Genomic DNA, 20,474 nt, shown 5'->3' with positions numbered 1-20,474 from the left:
TTTTCGCACCAAGGTTGAAAAAAAAAAATTTATTGTGCAAAGAAGGCAGTGACTTCGCCTGAAATTCCAACAGGAGATACCATCACTGGCTTAATTATCTCAGCCAGAAAGAGATTTCACACTGTAAGCATAGGTGAGCTTGCAACTCCTGTGGTAACTCCTGCAGACAGTCTAAGAGGCTGATGTAGTAACAGGCCACTGTGTAACATATAGACTGTGATAATTCCCTTCCAAGGATATTGTCATTGTGTGATAAGAACAGTGTGCCCTGCACATGTGGTTCAAGAATAAAGCTAAAAACTTCATTGAAGGTCTGTGGAGGAATGGCTTTCTAATGAGTCAATGCAAAATACATTTGTATTTTTTATCATCAACTCACTGACTTTTTGAACTCTGGTCTCATTTCTAGGCCTTTTGGTTTACTAATTTTATGTATCTATACTTTCCTTTTGGGTTTGCAGGTCAATGTGAAGGATGCAAGGTTTCAGGCAATGTATACTTCCCACTTGTTCAATTTGGATCCTTCAGATCCTAATTTCAAGAAAACAAAAGCTATGGAAAGAATCCTTGAGGAGAAAGCCCGTCAGAGAGAACAAAAAGAACAGGGGCTGACTCAGGCAACGAGTGAAAAGGAGGGTGAGGTTCAGAAGGAATCACACAAGAGGTCCATTGATCCTGCCTTGTCAATGTTGATTAAATCTGTAAAAAACAAAACAGAGCAGTTTCAAGCAAGAAAAAAACAAAAAGTCAAATAATTGTATGTTGTTTCTTTTTGAATTGAGAATGTAGAAAGTATACAGAAGTGGTGGAAGGATTACTTATTGGGAATAGTCAACTTTTCAAGAATATAAGTAAAATCTGACAGTCATATAATTTATTTTCCATGTATAACAGACCAAATTATGAATGGTTGAAAGATTTGTACTGTATATTTCCACAAATTAATCATAATCAATCCAGACTATAAGGTTTATAAAGTTTTAATATTTTTTACTCTTTTAGCTTTTTTAAAGACTGTTTACAATTCCTATACAAAAAATAGAGTACTGCCCAAATCTTGAGTTGGAATAAGAGTTGGGAACAATTTGAAAATATGTACATGCAATACATTAATTTCTCTGGAAGCAGGAGGCAGATTTAGTTACTTGTTTAAATAATTTATTTTTCTAGTCATAATGAATAGAAGCCAGTAACTTTCTTTGCTGTTTGGTCATGTTTATTATAGTTTGCTTATTAATTTATAAATAAAAGTTTTTATTATTTTGAGTACACTGATATATTTCATCTTATTTACCTCAAATAAACTACTCCCTAGAAAACTATCTAAAAACCTAACTAACTCTTTAAGCGTACATCCCCATGAAAAGGCAGTTCCAGGTTTGCATTACTCATAATTGTATTTGAAATATTTGTGAACTCTTTGATGGTTTTTCTAATTATAGTAACAGGAAATCTTTCTGTCTACCCTTCAGATTTTTGGAATGCCTGGAATGGTAGATATGCTGCTGTAGAGTTTAAGGAATCTTAATTTTTAATTAAATTAAAACACACCTTTGAGGCCTTAATACTCCTGGATCTCATCTGGTCTAGATTTTATAAACTGTTAACTGACCACTTAGAAGAAGTAGGTGTGCTGTATAGGTAAATGAAAATTTAAAAACCCAAAGTGATCACTTGAGGAAAAAAAAGGCAGTAGGAATTTGGCCAAGTTTTTGATTAACGGTAAACTTGACATTATCGGTACAAAAACTCAAGCCCGCCAATGTACTATATATTTTCGAGAATAAAAGGATATAAGACACAGAATGATGTCAAGATAATAAGGGCATATAAACAATCTCTGGAAGGGGAAGGAAAGAAGAAGATATCTAAAATTGCTCATAATAACAGAAAAATGCAGAGTATGTGCAGGGCATGATATTCTTACCATAAAGTGCTGACATTGTTAGGTAGTTCAGCCAAATAAAGCAGTATTTACATACTCATCACTAAAAGATCATGAATCTTAATGTATTTTTGAATATTGTCTATAAACAGTTGTATATATTTCATTATGCAAGGAAAAAGACTTTTTTCCTTTAAACTTTAATCATAGTATGGGGATTACTCAGTTTGATTTTTAAATTACTGTGAAATTTAGCTCTTTGGTTTGGGGGGGGGGTGTTTTTTAGCCCTTTGGTTTTTTAATTGGTTTGGTTTGGATTTTTGTTTTTGAGCCCTTTGTTGCTAAGTCACTAATTGATTGTAAGTCTCATTTTACTAGTCAGGCACACACTTGATTATAACAAATAAATGGAACACGTGCACAGCCCTGGCTCATTTTCTCAGAAAGTTGATTTTTTTTTTAAGTAGAAAAAAAAGAATAGCATTATCAGGTACTTTGTTAAACATTCTACACCAAAAATATTAGGTTCTCAATAATTCCTGGTAGTAGAACTCAGGATATAAAATGGCCACTGTCACTTCAGTACAAAATGTGAGGGTAGTTTGGGTGACTCTTAAGGTCACATTTATTTTGATTGTTGTTTGTGGTATCCTTAATAAAGACAAAAGACAGTGCAAATAATACCTGCACACTGGTGTTTATTGTTAATATGTAGAAATGAGATTGCTTCTGGAGAATCCATCTGTCTCTAAAACTTAAGCATAAAAATCCTCAACAAAGTATTAGCATATTAAATCTAACAATGTATAAAAAGAATTATACACGGGGGTTTAATTATATGGCCTGCTGCTGCTGCTAAGTTGCTTCAGTAGTGTCTGACTCTGTGACCTCATAGACGGCAGCCCACCAGGCTCCCCCGTCCCTGGGATTCTCCAGGCAAGGACACTGGAGTGGGTTGCCATTTCCTTCTCCAATGCAGGAAAGTGAAAAGTGAAAGTGAAGTCGCTCAGTCGTGTCCGACTCTTGGCGATTCCATGGACTGCAGCCTACCAGGCGCCTCCATCCATGGGATTTTCCAGGCAAGAGTACTGGAGTGGGGTGCCATCGCCTTCTCCAATTATATGGCCTAGGAGGTTTAATTCCAGGTATGCAAAACTTGTTCTTTCACAGCCAACCAAAGTAATCCACTGTATTAACAGGTTTAAGAAGAGAGAAAGTATTTGACAAAATTTAATACTCATTCGACTCGATGGACATGAGTTTGAGTAAACTCTGGGAGTTGGTGATGAACAGGGAGGCCTGGCATGCTGTGATTCATGGGGTCACAGAGAGTCAGACAAGACTGAGCAACTGAACTGAATACTCATTCATTAAAAAGAAGTTTGGAATAGAGGGAAAGAGACTCTTCAGAGTCCCTTGGACCTCAAGATGATGCAACCAGCTCATCCTAAAGGAAATCAGTCCTGAATATTCATTGGAAGGACTGATGCCAAAGCTGAAACTCCAATACTTTGGCCACCTGATGAAAAGAACTAACTCATTGGAAAAGACCCTGATGCTGGGAAAGATTGAAGGCAGGAGGAGAAGGGGATGACAGAGGATGAGATGGTTGGATAGCATCACTAACTTGACGGACATGAGTTTGAGCAAACTCCAGGAGTTGGTGATGAACAGGGTAGCCCAGCGTATTGAAGTTCATGGGGTCACAAAGAATCGGACACGACTGAGCAACTGAACTGAACTGAAATCACTGTCAAGCAGGAGCCAAGTGTTCAATCCCCAGGATGGGAAGATCCCCTGGAGAAGGAAAATGCAACCCACTCCAGTATTCTTGCCTGGGAAATCCTATGGACAGAGGAGCCTGGTGGCCGCAGTCCATGGAGTTGCAAAAGAGTCAAACGACTTACAACTAAACAACAACAACTGGTTCCTCTAATGCCCTGTTAAAATGATTAAACTTTCCTTCTTCAAACTTTTTCTTTCTCCTGGTTGGATGCTGACACTCAAGGATACAAAGATAATCTCACCTGGACAATGTTGGGTCCTGAATGATCCTTCTATTCCTTTTTTTTTAATCGCAATTTGTGGGATCTCAGTTCCATGACCATTGGTTGAAGCCTCACCCTTGGCAGTGAAAGCAAAATTGAAATCATTGGACCACCAGGGAATTCCCAGTCCTCCCATTCCTAAATCTACATTCCCATGCTCATGAGGCCTAACTTTCACTCTCCAAGATCATGCAAGTTTCCTTGATTCCTGACCATGGTGGTGGTGGTTTAGTCACCAAGTCATGTCCGACTCTTGTGACCCCATGGACTGTAGCCTGCCAGGCTCCTCTGTCCATGGGATTCTCCAGGCAAGAATACTGGAGTGAGTTGCCATTTCCTCTCCAGGGGATCTTCCCAACCCAGGAATCGAACCTGGGTCTCCTGCATTGCAGGCAGATTCTTTACCAACTAAGCTACAAGGGAAGATCCTGACCATTCTGGTGACCTATTGCTTTATAACAAACCACCCTCAAACTTTGCAATTTAAAACAACCATAATCATTTGTTTTCTTAAAAATACTCAGTTTCCAGAGGGCTCAGTGGAGAAGGCTGATGTATTCTCCACTTGGCCTTAGCTGAGAACTAGAGGATTTGCTTCCAAAATGCCTCCTTCAGTGACTTGCAAGTTAGTGCCAGCTGTTGATTAGGAGCGTGGAAGCTGGATTCCAAAGGTGATCAAGATGGAAGCTCTCACTTTTTTTTATCTAGACTCCAATGTCACTCCTGCCATCCATACTTAACTCACTGAGGTGGTTGAAAAGGTCTTCCCACATGAGAGGATATAAACTCCACCTCTTAAAGAAGAGAGGGGCAAAGTCCTTGAAGAATATGCATGTCCAAAAATATGGTTGCAGCCATTTTTGGAAAATGAGGCTTGCCTCACCAGCCACTTCATGAAAATCTTCCCCTGCACATTAATTGTAATATATAATTGTATTAATTGTAATCTATATTACAATTATAGTAAGTGCTCCCTTATTTGAGGTCACCTGAGTCTGTAGTCTTTGCAATCGTAAGTATAAGCAACAGCCCATATCAGTGAAGAAAACTCTATACCAGTAGTTAGACCATAGTTGATAGGATCATTAAGAAGATCAGACCAATAAAAAAGGTTATACATGCTCCTCAAGGGACTTTCAGTGACTGTGGGTGAAACTAATGGTTATTTCTCAGTATGTGTTCTTTCCATCTTCCATGTTAAACATAGGACTTTCCAGAATAAAGCAATTTTACCCAACCTTCTTCACAGCTTTTTGTGGAAGCAGATGACAGCTTCTAGGAACCTTCCTTTGATGTTAGCACACTAGTAAATTTAGCCTCTTCTCTCCTTCTACCTGATTGCCTGGAATGCAGATGTAATGCCTTAAGTTCCAGCAGCCATATTGGATCCTGAGTACAAAACTCCATTTTGTAGAAATAATATTAAATTGATTATGTAGAAATAATGTAATCATAATAATAAAATTATGTACTACTAGTAATTTCATTATGTAGACTGATGATTACTGGATAGTTGTCTGGAAGGAGCCAGGATCCCTGAGGACTTTGTGGCGCACAGCCACCATATCATCCATGGACTGTCTTTCTTGAGATAATTATGTGACAGAATGGATGTGAGAGTTGGACCATAAAGAAGTCTGAGTGATGAAGAATTGACACTTTCGAACTGTGGTGCTGGAGAAGCCTCTTGAGAATCTTTTGGACAGCAAGGAGATCAAACCAGTCAATCCTAAAGGAAATCAGTCCTGAATATTCATTGAAAGGATGATGCTGAAGCTGAAGCTCCAATACTTTGGCCACCTGATGTGAAGAGCCAACTCATTGGAGAAGACCCTGATGCTGGGAAAGATTGAAGGAGAGAGAAGGGGACAGCAGAGGATGAGATGGCATCATCAACTCAATGGACGTGAGTTTGAGCAAACTCTGGGAGAGAGTTAAGGACAGGGAAGCCAATATGTTGCAGTCCATGGGCTCCCAAAGAGTCAGACATGACTGATCAATTAAATAATAATGTGACAGAAAAAGAAAATACTGTTTAAGCCACTATTTTCTCAAGTCTATTACTTGCAGTTCTACCTATATCTTAACAGAACAATAAGCAGTCCTGGGCCATAGTCTTTATGGAATATTTTGCCCTGCTTTGCAGATCATTTCTCCATATTCTTAAGGAAACTTGATATTAAATTATAGTCAGAGTACTTGCAGCTTGAGAGGGCCAAAACAGGATGCTCAATCATGTAAGTTTCCAAGATTTCTGGATATGGACATGAGTCAAGAGAAGTTAGACAAACCTCTTGGACGGCAACTGAGAACATTTGTTCCACAAACCCCACTGACATTAGAGTTATAAAGTCTATATTCAGCATCTCTGGGTTCACATTATCACTTCCTTGAAAAGTTTATGAAAAAGGAGTTGCCAAGAGTAACCAGAATCAGGCACATGGGAAAATGAAAGAGTGTGAATGAGAGTCTGTGCTCAGCCTAAAGTATGGATTTTGCATTACCCCAAATTTGCAAAAATGTAGAGATGAGAACTTCATGCTATATGACAATGCCAAAGCAAATAGACTAAGATTATATTGTGTTGAGGCAAGTTGTGAGAAATGCCAGCTTTGGGGTTATGAGCTGTTTCCATGAATTTTTTAAAATTAAAACTGAGTCATTATCCTTCATACTACACATGATCTTGTCTTGAGTAGCCGGTCGTGAGTTTTTTAACTCTTTTTACTAAAATCTGAAATTAATCAGAAGTATCTTTTCTCTCAGACTAGTAAGAAATAATGTACTCTATCATGTTTCAAGAAGCTCCTCTGATGAATAAGGCAAGAAATGGCCAATAAAGTACATTAAATTTTTAAAATCCTTTTGGAAAGATCATTAAACCAAGAATTAGTTAGGAAAGACATTTAAGTTACAGTGGAATGACTCTAAAAAAAAAAGTTTCATCTGGCAGCAGCTCATTATTTGATGAAAGAAAAACTCTGAAAAACAATTGGGTTTGTGTATGTTCTTCTATTTGGATCTGTTATAAAGCTTTGTTTAGAACAATTTTACGGTTCTTCCGGAGGGCCCCAGCAGTATCAGAAACCACCTAGGTATTGTGATCCTTCATATTTCTTTGGATTCAAATGACCCTCAATCCCCTGACCATTGCCTTAGGAATGTTGCAAGAAACATAAAACAATTCAAACTACCTCAAGCAAAAACTTTAAAAGATGTGAGGGTGGATTTTTATGATAAAGGCCCTGTGGGATCTCACAGCACTGAATCCAAAGCAAAAGGCAGTCAGTTCTCAGGAAGAGGCTGAGAGCCGGAACTACGCAATGTCCTCAGAAACTCTGCTTTACTCCTCTGTCTTCTATTAGCCTTGTTTTACTCACATCGACACCAATAGGCCAATCTCCTTAGCCCACTGAACAAGAGGAGTAAGATGACACCATCAGCGTTTCCACATTTTAAGTTATAGGTCCACTTTTTATGTTATTAGAAGAAGAGATTTTTGCCTTCTGTTTAAGATTCAGGAATGAATTTGGAACTTTTTGTCCTGATACTATTAAAATGAAGATAACTTGTCTGTTCGATTATATGAAAAGTGAAAGTGTTAGAGCTCAGTTGTGTCCAACTCTTCGTGACCCTATGTATTGTACCCCACCATGCTCCTCTGTCCATGGGATTTTCCAGGTAAGAAGACTGGAGCTGGTTGTCATGCCCTCCTCCAGGGGATCTTCCCAATCTAGAGATCAAACCAGGGTTGCTGGCAGATTCTGAGCCACCAGGGAAGCCCTGGTTATATACAATTTATATAATTATAAATATAATTTTAAAAATATATACAGTTATGTAAGGTAAACGATTAAGAACAGCTTGGTAAATTTCCTTGTGAATATTATATACCAACCAAGGTATATAACTAAACAATCAAAACTAATCACAATCACAGAAAACTAATCATACTGATCACATGGACCACAGCCTTGTGTAACTCAATGAAACTATGAGGAATATTTAACTTATATGCAGAATACATCATGTGAAATGCTGGGCTGGATGAAGCACAAGCTGGAATCAAGATCGCCTGGAGAAATATCAACAGCCTCAGATATGCAGATAACACCACCCTTTTGGCAGAAAGTGAAGAGGAACTAAAGAGCCTCTTGTTGAAAGTGAAAGAGGAGAGTGAAAAAGTTGGCTTAAACCTCAACATTCAAAAAACTATGATCATTAAAAAAAACAAAAAAGATCATGGCATCTGGTCCCTTCACCTCATGGTAAATAGATGGGGAAACAGTGGAAATACTGACAAATTTTGTTTTCTTGAGCTCCAAAATCACCTCAGATGGTGACTGCAGCCATGAAATTAAACCACTTGCTCCTTAGAAGAAAAGCTATGGCCAGCCTAGACAGCATACTAAAAAGCAGAGACAGTACTTTGCCAACAAAGGTCCATCTAGTCAAGGCTATGGTTTTTCCAGTAGTCATGTATGGATGTGAGAGTTGGACTATAAAAAAAACTGAGTGCCGAAGAATTGATGCTTTTACTGTGGTGTTGGAGAAGACTCTTGAGAGTTCCTTGGACAGCAAGGAGATCCAACCAGTCCATCCTAAAGGAAATCAGTCCTGAATATTCATTGGAAGGACTGATGCTGAAGCTGAAACTCCAATACTCTGGCCACCTGATGCAAAGGACTGACTCACTGGAAAAGAATCTAATGCTGGGAAAGTCTGAAGTCAGTAGGATGACAGAGGATGAGATGGTTGGATGGCATCACCCACTTGATGGACGTGAGTTTGAGCAAGCTCTGGGTAATGGTGATGGACAGGGAGGCCTGGAGTGCTGCAGTCTATGGGGTTGCAGAGAGTCAGATGTGACTAAGTGACTGAACTGAACTGAACTGAAGACAGAAGCAATTTTACACAATTATGACTTACATGATAATCTAAAAATGTTCTAGGCATTTGAAAGCACTAAACAACAAAGGATCCTTACTGTCTATAAAGAGGGAAGGAAAACGGAAATCTTCTTTTCTTTAACCTTTGTCTTGATGTAAAGATATTCAACATTCCCTGGCAGTCTGGTGGTTAGAGCTCTGCACTTCCTCTGCAGGGAACCCAGGTTCAGTCCATGGTTAGGATAGTAAGATCCCACAAGGCATGAGGCAAGGCCAAAAACAAACAAATAACATTCTCAATGGAGGAACTTCAACACCTGATCTTAGTTTTCCAGGAGCTGAGAGGAACTTAGACTGAAAGAAGTCCGCACAAGATGCTGATAACAGGGAGTAGCTCTGGGGAAGACTTTCCTCTGGAAACCTTTGTATATGGGTTTGTTTTACTATATGTCACTTCTGTTGTTCTTTAGTCATTCAGTCTTTCCAACTCTTTTGCATCCCCAGGAAGTGTAGCCCGCCAAGCTCCTCTGTCCATGGGATTTCCCAGGCAAGAATACTAGAGTGGGTAGCCATTTCCTTCTCCAGGGAATTTTCCTGACTCAAGGATTGAACCTGGGTCTCCTGCATGGCAGATGGATTCTTTACCACTGAGCCACCTGGGAAGGCCATATATCACTTTTAAAATTCCAAGCTCTAAAAAGGGAAATGTCATAATTCTTAACTGGACCCTTTAACTATAAAGAACATGGAATGCTGGAAGAACTTGAATGGCCTGAGGATGAACTGGTAGCCGTTATCACTGTTAATTTCCTGCTTTTGATGACTGAAATTCAGTGAAGAGCATGATGTGGCATGATGAGGCATCATGCCAGGAGCTTGCCTTCACAATATTCAGGAAGCAACAAATATCTTTGTACTGTCTTGTAAATTTTCTGTAAGTTTGAGATTGGTTCAAATAAAGATTTTTTTTCAAAATTATTTTTTAAATAGTCTAAGTTCTAAATTTCCAGAGAGACAATGTGATTGGCCCAGCTTGTGTTCCCTGCTCACCCATCAACTATGGTCAATGAGAACTAGTTTCCAAAAACAGAGTTAAGGAATTGCTTCAGTGGATGCCCGCTGTACCAACCACATCATGGGTCACTGATTTTGAACTGTTGGATTTTTTTAGTAACCCATCAGTATTAATTAACCCTTTTAGTTCTTTGTCTCTTTTCCTCTTTGGGGAAGTGGAGAGGGCCAGGGACTATATATGTGAAATACAACAAGAATACAAGACTAGCTTCAAAGAGGTATCCAACATGGAACCCTAGGCTGCAGACAATGTAATGATTGCTGCACTCCAGAAAAATCCCACTCCAATGATCGTAGACAGCATTTCCCAGTCGGAAGACTTAACAGGAGGATTCCTGCATGCTGCTTTCTATTTCTCAAGGATTCTCTGTTCCTTATCAGCTCCTATTCCAAGAACAAGTAAAGCTGCACGCAGTTCTCAGGACTGAGATCATGAGAAAGGGTATCTGCTTGGATTCTTTTCAGTAACTCCCTTCAGTGACTATTTTCAGCATCAGCGACCTTGTATGTATTAGACAATCCAGATTGTGGCTACTGATAAAATTTCATCCTGTGTAATAGCTGAGTAATCATCTTACTGAAGATATATAAGCCTGCATTTCTGCTAATAAAATACCCTTGCTCCATCAGAGCTTGGGTCCCTGTATCTTTCTTTCTTTCTTTCTCTCTCTCTCTCTTTCACTTTCTTATCTTCGACTCCAGACCACCAGGTTCCGATCCATTAAAGGACAGCAACAAGTGGCGCCCAAACAGGGACATGGCTACAGAGCATGGCTATTATTATCCAGCTATGTATATTGTCACCCTGCTTATTTAACTTATATGCAGAGTACATCATGAGAAACGCTGGGCTGGAAGAAGCACAAGCTGGAATCAAGATTGCTGGGAGAAATATTAACAACCTCAGATATTCAGGTGACACCACCCTTATGGCAGAAAGTGAAGAGGAACTAAAAAGCCTCTTGATGAAAGTGAAAGAGGAGAGTGAAAAAGTTGGCTTAAAGCTCAACATTCAGAAAACAAAGATCATGGCATCCGATCCCATCACTTCATGGGAAATAGATGGGGAAACAGTGTCAGCCTTTATTTTGGGGGGCTCTAAAATCACTGCAGATGGTGATTGCAGCCATTAAATTAAAAGACGCTTATTCCTTGGAAGGAAAATTATGACCAAACTAGATAGTATATTGAAAAGCAGAGGTATTACTTTGCCAGCAAAGGTCTGTCTAGTCAAGGCTATGGTTTTTCCAGTAGTCATGTATGGATGTGAGAGTTGGACTGTGAAGAAAGCTGAGCACCAGAGAATTGATGCTTTTGAACTGTGGTGTTGGAGAAGACTCTTGAGAGTCCCTTGGCCTGCAAGGAGATCCAACCAGTCCATTCTAAAGGAGATCAGTCCTGGGTGTTCATTGGAAGGACTGATGCTGAAGCTGGAACTCCAGTACTTTGGCCACCTCATGCGAAGAGTTGACTCATTGGAAAAAACCCTGATGCTGGGAGGGATTGGGGACAGGAGGAGAAGGGAACGACAGAGGATGAGATGGCTGGATGGCATCACCAACTTGATGGACATGAGTCTGAGTGAACTCCGAAGTTGGTGATGGACAGGGAGGCCTGTCGTGCTGCGATTCATGGAGTCGCAAAGAGTCGGACACGACTGAGCGACTAAACTGAACTGAATTGAAATACAAAATGAGAAAGTCACCAATGTTTCTTCATTGATTGATACCACTTAGATGTCTAGGGTTCATGTAAAAAAGAAACCTTATTTTAAGCCACTCAGCTGGGAATTAACTGTTTTGCAGTGACCTAGCCCATCCATTTGGACTGAGATGCTTCGTTGCCCCAACATCTGCCCTTTGGGACTCAGTACTGAGAGAGTCATTTCCTAGGCAGGTTGATAAGAAGTCTAGGGGTCCCCAAGGAGAGAGGGGTCTGGAATTCTCAAGGAGGAAGAAAGGACAAACTTTTTTCTTCTCTACATTCCTTAGGATTATATAACAACAATGTATTCTGCCTGAGGACAGTCTCTGGATTAAAGCTTCTGGCTAATTCTGTAAATTATGGGAATAGACCTGCTCTTTACAAGGATTATATAACAACAATGTATTCTTCCTAAGGACAGTCTCTGGATTAAACCTTCTGGCTAATTCTGTTATCTTAAATTGTAAATTATGGGAGTAGGTCTGATGAGGTCTTTACAACCTCCAGACATTCTTTGGATTTACTGGAGAGTATATAACTTCATTGCTAATACTAACAAGCCGGTACTCTTTCTACCCCCTTCTGATGTCTATGTCAGAAGCTTTCTCTCTCTCCTTTATACTTTTATAAAACTTTATTACACAAAAGCTCTGAGCGGTCAAGCCTCATCTCTGGCCCAGGATTGAATTCTTCTCCTCTGGGGGCCAAGAATCCCAGCATCGTGATTCAACAACAACCTTTCAGTACCCTTCCTCATCCCGGTCTTTTTGTATGTATCTGCAAGGAAACTCTCTTCCTCCCCTGAGAACTTAATTAACTTTATTGGCATTGCCTATTTAATTAAAAAAATTTCTTGATTTCAAAGCAATTCTACTGCAATAAAAATTAATTAAAAAAAAATTTATTGGAGTATAGTTGATTTACAATGCTGTGTTAGTTTCTTCTGTACAGCAAAATGAATCAGTTATATATATACATAAATCCAGTCTTTTTAAGAGTCTATTCCCATATAGGTCATTACAGAGCACTGAACAGAGTTCCCTGTGCTATACAGTAGGTCTTTATTAGTTATACATTTTGTTTATAGTAGTGTGTATATGCCAACCTCAATCTCCCAATGTATCCCTCCTCCTGAACTTGATTAATGTTAAAATTATGCATAATTGATTATTATCGTTTGTGTTAATTATTTTTCTTTTGATGGCCTTCTTGTAGGATGTTTACTGCTGTCACATCAGACTGTATCCTTCCTGTTGGGACAGTCCTGAATGAGGGGCTTTGTTACACTATGGTGGGCTCCCAGCACTACATCATTGCTGTGCGGTATACAAAGGCTGGGAAAAACGGGACTCTGACCAGGCCAGCAGTTACCTTTAGGACCCAAGACAAATAATGAGGGTGTCCACAGCAACAAATATGTGGGAACTAACTTGCTAGTTAAGAGTATAGGATGTATTTTTTAATTAATTTTTTATTGGCATATAGTTGCTTTACAATGTTGTGTTAGTTTCTGCTGTATAGCAAAGTGAATCAGCTATACATATGCACATATCCCCTCCTATTTGGATCTCCTTCCCATTTAGGTCATCACAGAGCATCAAGTAGAGTTCCTTGAGCTATATGTAGGTTCTCTTTAGTTATCTGTTTTTATGTGTGCATGCGTGCATGCTAAATCGCTTCATTCATGTGGACTAGAGCCCACCAGACTCCTCTGTGCGTGGGGCTCTCCAGGCAAGAATACTGGAGTGGGTTGCTATGCCCCCCTCCAGAGGATCTTCCCTGCCCAGGGATCAAACCTCTCATGTCTCCTGCAGTGGCAGGCAGGTTCTTTACCACTAGCACGACCTGGGAAGCCCATCCATTTTATACAGAGTATTAATAGCATATTATAGAGTCCTGAGATCTGTCTTTCCACTTTGATACCCTGGAGAGAAGCTCCACTGGTCTTCTCCTTCTTCAGATTATGCTGATTTCCTCCACATTAGTGTTCAGCAAAGCCAGAAGTCGTTTCTGGGTCAGTTAGGGTTCCTGGGTTACAAGCAAAGGAAGAGGTTTATTGACAGAATAATGCTTAGCTCGTGGATTCAAAGGAAGAGCTAAACTTTCCAAATGATGGACCCAGGTGCTTCCAGGAATCTTCATCAGCAGTGGCTTGGAAATTTATCCCAAGAATGCTACTCCTAGTTGTCGCAGAAGCAACTGTTTTGCATCTTGACAACTCTACTCAATGGGCAATTTTCTGGAATAGAATATATCATTGGTTCAGCTTGGGTCAGGTGGGTCCATTTATTTCACTCTCTCGGACTCTGCCCGTCACTCACTGGGGCTGAGGGCAGGTGAGTGAAGTTTGGGTCTATTTCCAGCAGGAGAAGAAAGAAGGGCTGAGCAAACCAGCCAATAACCCCTGGTTTTCTTTCTTTCCTTCTTTGTTTCTTTCTGTTTCCCCCCTTTCCTTCCTTCCAAGCGAAAAAGCACAGGTCATTTTAAAAAAAAATTGAAAAAGAAGACAGCAGTGTTATTCTTTGTTGTTTTTGATTAAAGCTCACCAACACTGTGTTGTGTCTAGAGTCGCTGATGCAAACTTAGGGAAGCACTGTGACCAGAGGGGCTGGAAGAGCAGAGGCAACCTGAAAACCTTCCCAAACTCCACAGCTATCGTGCGGTGATATTTTTTGTACTTGTGTGTGTCTGTGTGTTAGTCGCTCAGTCGTGTCTGACTCTTTGCAACCCCATGGACTGTAGCCCACCTGGCTCCTCTGTCCCTAGAATTCTCCAAGGAGAAATACTGGAGTGGGTTGCCATTCCCTTCTCTAGGGGATCTTCCCTACCTAAGGATCAAACCTGGGTTTCCTGCATTGCAAGCATATTCTTTACCACCTGAGTTACCAGGGAAGCCCCGCCCGCTCCTTTTTTACTTAAATATAGTTTAATGTGGTTGTATATTTAAAACCACTCTTCTGGGATAGGTCCATAAGCTTCAGGAGGCCATAACAGGAAAAAAGTTCAAGAACAGGGACTTCCCTGGTTATTTAATGGTTAAGACTCTGCACTTCCAGTGCAGAGGTGCGAGTTTAATCCTTGGTTAGGGAACAAAGATATCGCATGTCACATGGTCTGGTCAAAATATAATAAAAATTATATATATATTTTTAAAAGGTCAAGAACACCTTGATGTGGTGTGTTCCAGACAGAGGCCTCTCCACCAGCTCCATGATCCAGGTGGGGTGCAGGGTCTACAGGCCCACTCCCCACCCACAGCCCCTGGCTCTTGCCCTAATCCCAGACCTATTGCTGAACGTTTACATCAGACATGCAGAAATATGAGATTATGAGTCAAAACCATAAGAGGTTTTGATTCTTAAAATAATTCAAGGAGATGAGCCAGAGATGAACAGCTCCATGTGATTTCTATCACTCTCGCCTTCTGAAATGAAACACATTGTTTCCAATTAATTTTGACAGTTGGCTTTTGTCTTCCTTACACACAGTTGGGGATTTCAAAATTAACCTAGGTGATGGCACCCCACTCCAGTACTCTTGCCTGGAAAATCCCATGGACAGAGGAGCCTGGTAGGCTGCAGTCCATGGGGTCGCTAAGAGTTGGACACAACTGAGCGACTTCACTTTCACTTTTCACTTTCATGCATTGGAGAAGGAAATGGCAACCCGCTTCAGTGTTCTTGCCTGGAGAATCCCAGGGAAGGGGGAGCCTGGTGGGCTGCCGTCTATGGGGTCGCACAGAGTCGGACATGACTGAAGCGACTCAGCAGCAGCAGCAGAGCATCACCGACACACATTTTTAATAACCAAGGTGACTGAAGGACAAAACTCCTGGCTGTGGAACATCCCTTGACATGTGACTTGGAGACTGATTTTGGGATTTCACCCTATTGCCTGTATCTTTTGGAAGGCATAGAGAACAGACAAGGTATAAAGGAGCGAAGATAAGAAATGAAACAGATTATCAGCTGCTGGTGAAAATGATGGAAACTGGAAACGGCGGGAGAGATGACACTGAGCCTTAGGGTGAGCATAGAGCCAGAGGCGGAGTTGCTGGCCCCGCTTTGTGCCACCAGGGTCCCAGGAGGAAACGATCCGTCTCAGATGGTTCAAAGAGGAGGCTTCAGGGCAGGGTCTCCTCACCAAGGGCCAGTCAGAAGCAGGAATGCACTCGGAGCAGAGCAACTGTGGGGAGCTGTGACCTGCTATTTTCTGGACGGTTGTGGGAAGGAAATGGAGCTACAGGAACTCAGGACAGAGGAAGCCGTGCAGCGGGGACTTTCTGTCTTTGGTGAACTGCTAGTGTAGAGGCAAGCCTGCTCCTAACACTTGCGGAACCCAGCCCCTTACAGACAGGTTCATGTTTAACCACCATTTACATGACCAGCCTGGATGTGTAGGGTTTGCTGACTTCTCTACTGGAAATACACTCACCATGATGATTTCAAGCTACCAAACTGATACCAGAGAACATCAAATTCAAAAGAGATACCTACAATCGGTTACAGATCCTGGTGAACTGCTCAAGAGCGCCATCGGACAGGGGAGCGTGCCATGGGGCTGTAGACTTAAAAAATATTCATGACCTAAAAGTTGAGAGTTATGTTTTATTTGGCAGGAATTTTTAGGACTTTCAGTTTGGGAGGCAGAATCTCAAGTAAGTCTGAGATAACTGCTCTGAGAAGTCCAGGGGGAAGCCAGATTATACAGAAGTTTTGCAACAAAGGGCAGGTAGTCTGAATGCCAAAAGATGATGGTTAATTAAAGGAAAACTTGATATGCCAAGTTAAGGAATTTAGCGCTGTTTTATGTATGGGAAAATGCAAGACTCTGGGCTCACTGAAATCCTTCCTTTGATATGTACCTAATCTATCTGGGACCAGTATCTTGGGTTTTCACATGTTGACTCCCCTTGGGGCTCACTGTGGGGAATAGCTGCCGTCTGAGGGCCCCTGGACGCCGGGTATTCTTTCCTTCCTGAGTCCCGGCCGGGCTCACCACTTCACTCACCCTCCATGGCGGCTGCAGTCGCTGCTGACTGTGACATCCCTTGTTTACTGATATGGCAGGAAATACTTCATTTCTCAGAGCCCATGTCCCATACACTTGAATATTTAAAAGTTGCAAAGCAAGATTACACACTGTGCGTGTTCCGTCCTCCTGTTTTGACAGTCGTAGTAAACATCCTGGTGCGTCACCAAAAGCTCTTCTTTTAGCCAGGGTTCTCCAGAACCAATAGGATGTATAACAGAGAAATGTACATTAAGGAATTAGTCATTTGACTGTGGAGGTTGACAAGCCCACAGTCTGCAGGGCAGGCCATCAGGTAGGAGACCCAAGGAACAGCTGCGACTCCAGTGTGAAGGCTGTCTGCTGGCAGGATTCCCCCTTGCTCAGGTGAGTCAGCCTTTTCTTCTGTTCAAGCCTTCACCTGATTGCATGAGGCCCACCTACATTATGGTGTGAGGGGGAGGGGGTTATGTGCTTTACTCGAAGTCCAGCAATTTAAGTGTTAGCCTCATCCACAAACATTTTCACAGAAACATCCAGAACAATGGTTGACCTAGTATCTGGACCCGACGGTCCAGTGGTGAAGACTTCACCTTCCAGTGCAGGGGGTGTGGGTTTGATCCCTGGTTGGGGAACTGAGATCTCACATGCCATGTACTGGGGCCAACAAAACAAAACATTCCATGAGGAAGTATGTGGGCACTGTGACCCAGCATATAACACAGGAAACTAACCCTCACATCTCTCCTTAAGATGGAGGCACTGATTCTGGGAGGTTGAGGGACTGACAGTTCCCAGCGGGGTCCCCCTCTGGGCACTTCCCTCTGTTGAAGGGAGATGCCCTGTCTAGGGTCACACCTTGCAGTCCCTGTCCAGGGCAGGTGGAGGTATAAAGGCCAGGCCCCTTTGCCCTGAGCTGGGGCAAGACTAAAAGGCCAACCCTGAGGGCCGGCTCCCCGATGGGTCAGCTGAGGTGTCTACTGTGGCTACACCCAGTTCAAGCTCTCTTCCCGCCGAGTCCTACCCTCCTGCAGTGTTTTCTGCACACAAACTTCCATTTCAGAGTCTCACACGGTCTACTTCCTCTAACATAGTTCAGTTCAGTTCCCTGTCCGTCACCAACTCCCAGAGCATGCTCCAACTCATGTCCATTGGGTCAGTGATGCCATCCAACCATCTCATTTTCTGGCATTCCTTTCTCTTGCCTTCAATCTTTCCCAGCATCAGAGTCTTTTCCAATGAGTCCGCTCTTCACATCAGGTGGCCAAAGTATTGGAACTTCAGCTTCAGCATCAGTCCTTCAAATGAATATTCAGGACTGGTTTTCTTTAGGATTGACTGGTTTGATCTCCTTGCTTCTTTGGCACTGAATTTTCTTTATGTTCCAACTCTCACATCCATATATGACTACTGGCAAAACACAGGGATCAGCAAATTACCGTCTGCAGACCCAACCCAGCCCACTGCCTTCTTTGGTGTTTTTGGAACACACCTCTGCCCACTCTTTCACATGTTATCTATGGCCACTTAACATTCCACCAAGTAAGAGCTGTAACAGAAACTGTCTGGCTCATAACACCAAAGTTTACAACTTGCTCCAAAACAACAAATATACCTTCATAACCACAAAATTGAAAACATATGCAAACCTGTGTTTTTTATGTAATTGAAAGTCAACAAAATATTAAAGAAAACGACATTTAATTATGATGACATATGATTGGCTTTTTATGGCCAGCAATGTTTGGATGAGTAATAAAGACATAATCAATTTATAAAGTATTCCCTATATATAGTCCATAAAATTAATTGCTATCTTAATTTCAGGAAAATCACTGTGTTCTATAATCTAGATTTCATATAATTTATATTTTGTTGATAATAAAGGTGAAAAGATTAAAGCTAAAATACCATTGTGTTGTACTTGGCATTTCAGCAAAGTTTCATAAAACTGGCAAAGTAAATATAAAAACTTTTAAATTATTTTTCATATTTTCCTTCAAAAACTTTTTGTTCTAGACCCTTCAAAAATTATTCCTTTTCAAAATCTAAGCATTTTCAAGTTTAATAGAACCTTTAAAAATAGTTTTATAACACAAATCTATTTACCATCTTAGCATTGGATGTTCACCCAGTTGCCAAATGTAGAGAATCCGTTTAACGCCTCACACAGGTGACAGCTGGACTGCACACACACAGCCTTCCTTGGCCAACAGGTGACAGTGTTGTAAATATTACATCCACAGAGCTTGAATTAAAACAACCAAAGAGAAGCAAGAAAATGGGTACCTAGCACCACCAGAAAACAATACTTCATTATTCTAAAACCTGTCGTGCTTCTGAAAGGGGACAAATTTAGCAAGCTAATGTTTTTTTCTCATCTAAGGTCTCAGCCATTAAGTTCACCTGCCCACTGAGCATTGTTCGCTCTGATGGTAGTGCTCTCTCCCAAGAAACAAAAGTGCCCATGTGTCTTTTTTTAAGAATAATAATTATTTATGTATTTGTTTGGCTGCATCTGGTCTCAGTGGTAGCATACAGGATCTTTCGTTGCATCTTGTGGACGGCGGGCCTAGTTGCTCTGAGGCATGCGGGATCTTAGTTCCCTGACCACGGATCAAACCCAGGTCCCCTGCAGTGGGAGGACAAAGTCTTAGCCACTAGACCACCATGTGCAGTGGTCCCATGTGTCCCCCATGTGTCTTTTAATCTTTATACATATATATATTTACTTATTTATTCATTGCATGTGTCTATAGCCTATGTTGCTATATAAAACATCGGGCCCAGGGCTGGCCCCTGTTGCCTGGGTCTAAGGGCAGCATTACCAGGGACTCCCTCTGTCAAAACCCAACCAGAAGAGTCACTTACAAAGAGCTCTGGTAGGCAGGGGCCAGATTGCCGTAGAACAGGAGAGGGAAGGGTGGAGAATGGATGGGGTGGGAGCGGGTGTGGTGCGGACAAACACAGACTGTTCTATAGGCATTTACCCTGTAGAGCGAGTCTGTGGGCCAGTGGAAACTGTCATACATGTCACCTCTGGAGTGTATGTTAAAGGTCACTGATCTGATCCTATTTCATGCTTTGTCACAAGAGAGCTGAGCATTTAGGTTATGTGTCACTTCAACTCCCAATCAAGATTCAGACTTATTTATAGCAGAGTTAACACAAAAGTCATCCACAGCCCTCACCTAGGTGGAGGTTGAATGGGTTTTTTATTCTCTCTTTTACTATATAATAAAATCATAAATTGCAACTTGGGGATATGAAAATAAACACCTTCTCATGGCCACAAAGTATGTTGCTTTAAGAAACAATAGTGACCTGGTTCAATCTTGTAGATTTGCCAAATTGGTCAGAATTTCTGAGGTCTTTCCAGAAGGGTGCCTTACCCAACTGGAAGTATTTTCTCTACCTTACATATGTGGAGGGCAGGGAAAAGAATATTGCTTCATGAACCCACTATCAAACAAACATTCTTTTCTACTCCAATGGTGTTCATTCTCTGAAGGGGGAAAAAAATTAATATTTATTAAGTGTCTACCAAGTAATTCATGGGTATTTACTTTTATTGAGTGTCTACCAAGTCAGTTAATATTTATTGAGTGTCTAAAAAAGCATCTCCAGGGAGAGAGAAATAAAGTCAATTAGCCAGACTGGAGGGTCACATAGACTCAGCCCAAAGCCATCGAGTGGGTTGATTGGCACCAGGCTACCTAACAAGCAATTGGAGAGAAGTAAGCATTGGAGAGAAATGAGACGGAACAGAACAGGCAGAAAGTGACAACGATGAGACACCATGGAACTCTGGAGACAAGGAGAATGTGGCTGCCAACTGTCTTTCCTCTAGTTGAGCCCCTCAAG

General features: G+C 41.3%; 1 protein-coding gene across 3 annotated transcripts in view; it reads left to right on the top strand.

Annotated features, from left to right (window-relative positions):
• The window catches only part of ESF1 (ESF1 nucleolar pre-rRNA processing protein homolog), a 62,722-nt gene extending 60,156 nt beyond the window's left edge, over positions 1-2,566 (top strand). For all 3 annotated transcript variants that reach the window (XM_005687820.3, XM_005687822.3, XM_005687821.3), the window contains exon 14: positions 462-2,566. In XM_005687820.3, the coding sequence (XP_005687877.2) occupies positions 462-755 (294 nt within the window). In that variant the 3' untranslated portion in view covers positions 756-2,566. The remainder of the gene's footprint in view (positions 1-461) is intronic.

Source organism: Capra hircus, chromosome 13, assembly GCF_001704415.2.
Source record: "Capra hircus breed San Clemente chromosome 13, ASM170441v1, whole genome shotgun sequence".
Taxonomy (NCBI): domain Eukaryota; kingdom Metazoa; phylum Chordata; class Mammalia; order Artiodactyla; family Bovidae; genus Capra; species Capra hircus.
The sequence above is the reverse complement of the archived record's forward strand: the minus strand, read 5'-3'. Positions and strand labels throughout refer to the sequence as shown.